We start from the raw sequence: 8378 nt of genomic DNA, 5'->3' as shown, positions 1-8378 counted from the left end.
CCTCGCTCTCTCTCTCTCTCTCTCTCTGCCCCTCCCCTGCTCATTCTCCCTCTCCCCCCCTCTGAAAAATAAACATTGAAAAAAAAGCCACTTTGAGGGCCAGACCTGTTTATGCTAGTTGGTAAATATGCACCTAGGGTGGTTAGGTGTCCTTTGAGCTGTGATTAGACTCTAAAGAGTATCGAATGCCTCAGGTGACAGACTGTAACAATGAGAGTGGAGTTAATGCTGTTTGAACTCCTTTTTATCAATCTAAAAACGAGTCTGTAAAAAATTAAAATATCGTCTTTGTATTCTTTCATTACAGATAACTGTTGGGGGATGCAGTCCACTTTGACAGCTAGCAAAGCAACATACATTCAACTGCTGTCGAATGACAGCAAATAGGGAAGACTAAAGCAAACTGAACAGATCAAGGGCAGTCTAGAACTTGGAGTAATAGGCTTGTTTATTGTCCAGCTCATATTTATCAAAATCAAGAATTGTAGCAACAGGCTTTTAGGAGAATCAGTAGGGTATACAGCTTTTTAAAAGCAGTTTTTAAATGGAATAATGAATGTTTACAGGCTCTTAACTACAGTATACACAAAATATTTATTTTACATTATTGTGGTTTGGTATGCTGTCTTTGCTCATTGAATATGCTTATAAGAAAAAACCCATGAAACTTACATACAGGTTTTAAAAGGACGCTATCTAGGACATTATATCCTATATATAATATATACATCATAAAGTGATCCAGGTGTTAACAGTACTTTTGACAAAATCTGTCTGATCTTAGAACCAAGAATACTTTTTTTTTCCCCTGAGCCTTTAATGTGATTCCAGATCGAGTAACTTTCTTCTGTTTTATTTTTGTGAATATTGGCCATTTGGAGAAGTGATTCTCACTGCCCATCAAGTCACCTGAAGGACTTTGAGAAAGGACAGAGGCCCAGAGCCCCAGATACCATCCCAGCTGTGCAGAATCAAAAGCAACCAGAGGTGAATGAGTTCTGGGTGTGGGCATTTGCATTTTACAGTTCAGCCTTAGCCTGTCCCATCCTTGCTGTCTTCTTTTGCTAAATTTACTTCCTGTCATGTTGTATTGTGTACCCTTGTAACCTGCCTTCAGTTCCTGAGATGAAGGGAGGCTTAATGACGACTGAGAGCTTAACCTACATCTTTCATACTTAAATTTTGTGAGTTTTCATGTGTTCTCTATTTTCATGGCCTAGGTTCTTGATACAACCACAGGAGTTTGGGGTTTTTTGTTTTTTGATATTAGGTCTTAAACAGTATTTTGCAACAGAAGATATAATTTTAAGCCACACACACTTTAAAATTCAAGGGTCCAGAACATGCTAAAAGTTTATTTCTTAGAGTTGTTTTTATAATGGGTTTGAACTAATAACATACTGAAAATAGGATTTTTAGCAGAAAAAAGATCTAGATTCTTTTAATAAAGACTATATAACTTTTTTACACATTGGTCATGTTATTGTTTACTAAACAGCCTAATTTCTTACTGTATCCACGGTTCAGTATTTAAAAAATGCCATCATCAAGAGTTAAAAAAAATTATCACTTTACAAACACTACGTAAAGGAATCTAAAAAGTTGCCAAAGAACACAATCCCAAGCATTATTCAAAAAAGTTGATGAAGCACCTTGTATAAGACACCTCCACCCTGAAACAAGTGAGTGTCCAGAGAAATGTGAATTAATGCTATACTATTAAAGGTTAAATATTTACATCACTCTAAAAACATTTTAAGCTGTATTACAGTGCTATAATTTCTCCTTTTAAGGAAAAAAAGAGTTTCCCTGCAGTGTTCTGAAAGGAAATAAGGTCGTTTAAAAAAAAATATATCCGTAATAACTAGTGGTTTATTTTTTTCCTGTATTTTTAAATTCCAACAAAGCATTACTTTGCAAAATGTCTTTCAGCCCAAATTCAGCGTCTCTGTTTTGATCTCTTTGTAAAAGAACTCTCTGTTCATCCATTCTTTTCGCCTGAGAACGTAGAATCAGGCTAAAAAAGTCCTCGTCTGGTACTGTTGGTCCCTTTGTGGTGGCAGGTGGTGGAGCACATCTTTGATCATCTAATCTGGACCCCTGAAAATTTATGAGAGAGATTGAAACACAAATATTGTAGGGAAGGAGAACACCAGGTTACATTATGTTGTCATCACAAGAAAAATTTTTTTTTTGCCTTGTCTCAGAAATTTAATCTTTAGACCTGAAACCTAATAAAACCTTTTCAAAGACTTACATAATCAGAACATAGCAAGTACTATGTAGAAGTATAGCCATAAGCTCAAGACTTTGGTAAGATTACTTAAGATACAAGGTCAAATCTTACATAATCGGCATTGACAACTTACCAATCCTTAGAAATACAATGTTATATATAAAACCCCTGCAGCACTACTGTGTCAGGTCAGGGGTCAGCAAACCATAACCTGCTGCCTGTTTTGTGCATAAAGTTTCCTTTCTGTTTCACCACAATACTCATGTGTCTACTAATTACGAATTAAGTGTGGCTGGCAGAGTCCAGCAGTTGTAAGGGCCTGAAAAGCCTAAAATATTTTCTATGTAGCCCTGTACAGAAAGTTTGCCTCGCCCTATCTTAAACATTTAAATCTGTTAAAGAAACAAGCCAGATTTTTTTCCTTGAAGTTCTAACTTCTGATTCTTCTTTTAGAAGTACATTACAAATGTTATCCATCAAATAAAAAATATAAGCATTTAAATGTGTATAGTATAGTATTTGGTATTGTAGCTCCAGAGTGGGACTGTGACAGCTGACATTTGAGTGCCTACTATGTTGCTGGGCACCGTGCATTTATATGCCTTAACCTTTCGCCCCACAGCCAGCCCTGTGACTCTCAGTGGCCGCCTTGCCAGCAGCCCCCCACCACCCACACACCTGGCTCCTGCTTCTTCATTTCTCTTGTCTTTAAGTTGGGGTGATTTCATTGTCCTCCAATTCATCCAACACTTCGGTACTTCACACCTTAGACCTCCTCTCCTCTGGTCTCCAGTCTTCACCTCTGCCTTATCCATTAAGCTCCCATCGTCATAGGCCAGACTTGGTCATTCTCAATAACTGCACTGTCTTGAAAATCAGGATTTCAAACATCTCATGTTGACTGCCACCTCCAATTTTCCAGATCAGGCTAGAGAGTACTCCCCCAGGAATTTTTTGTTAAATTGTGGTAAAACAGAATGTTTACCACTTTAACCATTTTTAAGTGTACTGTTCAGTATTAAGCACATTCATACCGCTGTGCAGTCATCAGCATTATCCATCTCCAGAACATTTTCATTCTGCAAAACCAAAACAGTAGCTCCCATCCTCCCCTCTCCAGCCCCTGGTAACCACCATTCTTTGTCTCTGTGAATCTACTTTGCCTCATGTGAGTGGAACTGTATTTGTCCTTTTGTGACTGCCTACTTCTCAGCATAATGTCTTGAGCCATGTTGTAACCTGTCAGAATTTCCCTCATTTTTAAGGCTGAAAAATACTCCATTGTACATGCACACCGCATTTTATTTATCCATCTGCCAGTGGGCACTTGGTTGCTTCTACCTTTTGGCTATTGTCAATAATGCTGGCTGCCTGAAGGTAGGTATACAAATATCTGCTCATATCTATGCTTTCAACTGTTTTGGGTATATACCCAGAAATGAGATTGATGGATCATATGGTAGTTCTGTTTTTTAATAATTTTTTGAGGAATCACCAAACCATTTTTCATAGCAGCTCCTCCATTTTGTATTCCCACCTGCAGTGCACGACAGTTCCAATTTCTCCACATCCTTGCCAACTGTTTAATTTTTTTAATGTTTATTGTTTAGAGAAAGACCAAGCATGAGTGGGGGAGAGGCAGAGAGAGAGAAGGAAACATAGAATCTGAAGCAGGCTCCAGGCTCCAAGCTGTCAGCACAGAGCCCTACCTGGGGCTTGAACTTGTGAACTGTGAGATGACCTGAGCCGAAGTGGGATGCTTAACTGAGTCACCCAGGCACCCATTTTTTTGATTTTTGTTTTAATGGTAGCTTCCCAATGGGTTCATGAGATGGTATCTCATTATGATTTTGATTTGCATTTCTCTAATTTCTGATGTTGAGCATCTCTTCCTGTGTTTATTAGCCATTTGTAGATCTTCTTTTGAGAAATATCTATTTGGATTCTCTGCCCGTTTTTGGAATAGGGTTTTTGTTTCTTTTTTTGTGGTTAAGTTTTAGAGTTCTCTATATTCTGAATTAATCCTTTTATTGATTATATGTTTTGCAAGTATCTTCTGTGGGTTGCCTTTTTACTTTGTTGATAGTGTCATTTGATGTACAAAAGTTTTAAACTTTGATCAAGTCTAGTTTGTCTATTCTTTTGTTGCCTGTGCCTCATAACTAAGGTCTCATAACTAAGAAATCACTGCCAAATCCAAAATCTTGAAGCTTTCCTCTTATGTTTTCTATAAGTTTAAAGTCTTAGCTCTTACATTTAGGTCTCTGATCCATTCTCAGTTTTTACATATGGTGTTAGGTAAGGGCCCAGCTTCATTATTTTGCATGTGGATAGTTTTCCCAGCAGCATTTGTTGGTGAGACTCCTTTCCCCATTTAATAGTCTTGGCACACTTGTGGAAAATCATCTGAAGACACATTCAAGGATTTATTTCTGGGCTCTCTTTTCCATTGGTCTGTATGTCTGTCATCATGTCAGTACCATACTGTTTGATTACTGTAGCTTTGCAGAATTTGAAATCAGGAAGTGGGAGTCCTCCAACTTTGTTCTGCTTGCTCAAGATTCAGTTATTTGGGTTCCCCTAAGATTCTATAGGAATTTCAAGATGGAATTTTCTGTTCTGTAAAATACCTTATTTACATCTTGATAAGGAATGCATTATGTGAATCCATAGATTACACTCTGGCTAGTACTGGCATTCTAACAATATTCCCATTTATGTAATTTCTTTCAGAAACATTTTATAATTTTCATTGTTCAAGTCTTTCACTTCCATGGTTAAGTTCATTCCTGCTGATGCTGTTTTAGGAAGGTTTTCTTAGTTTCCTTTTTGGTCTGTTAACACTGTTAGTGTATGGAAACACAACTCATTTTGGGATATTTTGTACCCTGTTATTTTGAATTTGTTTTTTTTTTAACGTTTATTTTTGAGAGAGGGAGCAAGCGTGTGAGTGGGGGAGGGACAGAGAAGGAGGGAGACACAGAATCGGAAGCAGGCTCCAGGCTCCGAGCGCTTGGCTCAGAGCCCGACGCGGGGCTCAAACTCACAGACTGTTAGATCATGACCTGAGCTGAAGTCGGACGCTCAACCGACTGAGCCACCCAGGCGCCCCATGTTTCTTAGTTCTAACAGGGTTTTTTTGTTTGTTTGGTGAAATCTTCAGGATTTTCTGCACATAAGACTCCTTTCTGAACAGAAATAATTTTCCTTCTTTCCTATCTGGATGCTTTTTCTCTCTTTTTCTTGCCTGATTGCTCTGCTCGAACTTACAGTACCATTTGAATAGAAGCGGTAAAAAATGAGCATCTTTGTCTTATTCCTGCTTTTATTTTTTTTTTCAACTTTTTTTTTTTTTTGGGACAGAGAGAGACAGAGCATGAACGGGGGAGGGGCAGAGAGAGAGGGAGGCACAGAATCGGAAACAGGCTCCGAGCCATCAGCCCAGAGCCTAACGCGGGGCTCGAACTCACGGACTGTGAGATCGTGACCTGGCTGAAGTCGGACGCTTAACCGACTGCGCCACCCAGGCGCCCCTTATTCCTGCTTTTAAAGCTTTTGTCATTTACCATTGAGTATGATGGTAGTTATAGGTTTTTCATAAGTGACTTTATTGCGTTGTGGTAGTTTCTTACTATCCCTAGTTAGTTGAGTGTTTTTATCATGAAAATGTGTTGAATTTTGTCAAATGCTTTTTCTGCATCAGGTTTGATGATCAGGTGTTTTTTTTCCCCCCCCCTTTCATTCTATTAATGTAGTGTATATATTACATTGATTATTCCCCTATGTTGAACCATCCTTGCATTCCAGGAACAAATTACACCTAGGCATGGTGTATAATCTTTTAAATATGCCATTTGATTCTGTTTGCTAGTATTCTATTGATGATTTTTGTATCTATATTCAAAAAGGATACTGGACACATAGTTTTCTTATAGTGCCTTGTCTGGCTTTGTTATCAGGGCAATATTGGCCTCACAGAATGACTTAGGAATAGAAAGTATTCCCTTTTTTTCAGTTTGGTAGAATTCACCAGTGAAGCTAGCAGGTCCAGGGCTTTTCTTTGTTGGGAGGTTTTGATTACTGATACAGTATCCTTATAGATTATGAGTCTGTTTTCTATTCATGATTAAGTCTTGGCTGATTTTGTTTCTGGTTATTTGTCCATTTCATCTAGGTTATCCAACTTATAAGCATTCACGTATTATCTAAAAATTCTTTTTATTTCTGTAATTAGAAGTGATGTCCCTACTTTTGTTTGTAATTTTAGTAATTTGAGCCTTTGTCAGTTGTGGTAAACCTTTTAACTAACCTGCTTTTGGATTTGATTTTTTTTTTCTGTTGTTCATTTCCTTCTTTCTGCTAGTTTTAGGTTTAGTTTGTTCTTTTTCTAACCCCTTAAGCTATAAAAAACTAGGTTGTTGATTTGAGATATTCCTCTTTTAACATAAGCATTTGCAGCTCTAAATATCCCCCCGAGTACTGCCTTCCCTGCATCCCAAGGTTTTAGGATATTGTATTTTCATTTTTATCAGTCTCAGGGTATTTTCTAATTTCCCTTGTGTTTTCCTCTCTATCCACTGGTTAATTTCCACAAATTTGGGAATTCCCTAAAGTTTTATTTATGTAGAGAGACACAGTGTGACCCAGGGGAGGGGGAGTGAGAAAATCCCAAGCAGACTCCTCACCTTCAGTGCAGAGCCCAGAACGGGGCTTGAACCCACAAGATCATGACCTGAAATGAAACCGTGAGTCGGATGCCCAACCAACTGAGCCATCCAGGTGCCCCTCCTTATTATTTTAACTCCATCCTGTTGCGGAGATGTGGAGAAGATACTTTGTATGGTATCTAATCTTTTAAAATTGTTGAGACTTGCAGCACCTGGGTGGCTCAGTTGGTTAAGCATATGACTTTGGCTCAGGTCATGGTCTTGCAGTTTGTGAGTTCCAGCCCCATGTCTGGCTCTGTGCTGACAGCTCAGAGCCTACTTCGGATTCTGTGTCTCCCTCGCTCTCTGCCCCTCTCCCACTCATGCTCTGTGTCTCAAAAATAAAACTGTTGAGAATTTGTGGCCTAACATGGTCAATCCTGGAGAATGTCCCATATGCATTTGAGAAGAATGTGTATTCTGTGAGAACTAGCTGATTTATTGTGTTGTTCATCATCTGTCTGGTTGTCCTACCTATCACTGGGGTGGAGAGTCTTGAAATCGCCAGCTATTTTTATAGAAATGTCAATTTCTCCCTTCAGTTCTGTCAATTTTTTCTTTTCTTTATGTTGATGGCCTGTTACTAGGATTTCAGTATTTTTCTTTAATGTTTATTTGAGAGACAGGGAGGGAGACACAGAATCCAAAACAGGCTCTGAGCTATCAGTACAGAGCCTGACACAGGGCTTGAACTCACAAACCATGAGATCATGACCTGAGCCGAAGTCTGATGCTTAACTGACTCAGCTGCCCCAGGTCTTCGCTATTAAAGCCACCAGGATTACTGACAGTTGTCACTTCCATACCCTTCATTTTCCTACCTCCTTTCTTAGATGCAGCCTAGGTTCCAAAGTCCATTATTAAAATCATTTCCTGGCATGTGCTTCTCTCCTCTTCCATCCTAGTCTATCAAATTACTGACCCTGATTAAATCTCTATCCTTAAGTAGCTGGTTATGCCTTGAGAAAATACATCACTGTACTTACTTCAGTGACTGTGAACTTCGAAGGAATCCTCAGCGTAGTTCAATAATCCTATTACTTTTTGCTGGTCAACATACTTTCAGTTTCTCAAAGTAACTATGTTCTATTCTCTTCAAAATTACAATGCTCCAACCCCAATCTCTGTTAACGGCCCTACTTCTTACTTTGCTAAGAAAAGAAAAACCAGAGAATTCCTACCTGCACCTACCTCCAAATTTGTACACACATACTCTGCTGCATCACTGGTTCCTCCCTCTACTTGATCATTTACATCAGCAGACATGAGGTATTAACTCCCAAAATAAGAAAAAAACCAACCTCTATATACTTCATCTTTAACTCTTTGAAAATCCCTTGAAAGTTTTGTTTACTGTCTCCCCTTTAACACTTTCCATTTTCTCAACCCCCTCAATCCTTTGTCCCCATCACAGTATCTTTCAGAATGACTAATAA

At 38.6% G+C, this 8378-nt stretch overlaps 1 protein-coding gene across 4 annotated transcripts in view; it reads right to left on the bottom strand.

Annotated features, from left to right (window-relative positions):
- Positions 1-1335: 1335 nt before the first annotated feature.
- Positions 1336-8378, bottom strand: part of GPSM2 (G protein signaling modulator 2) — a 48763-nt gene continuing 41720 nt past the window's right edge. For 3 of the 4 annotated variants that reach the window (XM_086717734.1, XM_086717735.1, XM_025934921.2), the window contains one exon: positions 1336-2100. In XM_086717734.1, coding sequence (XP_086573860.1) covers positions 1873-2100 — 228 coding nt within the window. In that variant the 3' untranslated portion in view covers positions 1336-1872. Of the gene's footprint in view, positions 2101-2914; positions 3104-8378 lie in introns of all 4 variants that reach the window. The other variant, XR_015254949.1, reaches the window with a different exon arrangement.

The sequence above is a fragment of the Puma concolor genome, chromosome C1 (genome assembly GCF_028749965.1).
Source record: "Puma concolor isolate L17-30 chromosome C1, mPumCon1.1.hap2, whole genome shotgun sequence".
In the NCBI taxonomy this organism is placed as follows: domain Eukaryota; kingdom Metazoa; phylum Chordata; class Mammalia; order Carnivora; family Felidae; genus Puma; species Puma concolor.
This window is presented reverse-complemented; position numbering and strand designations above follow the sequence as displayed.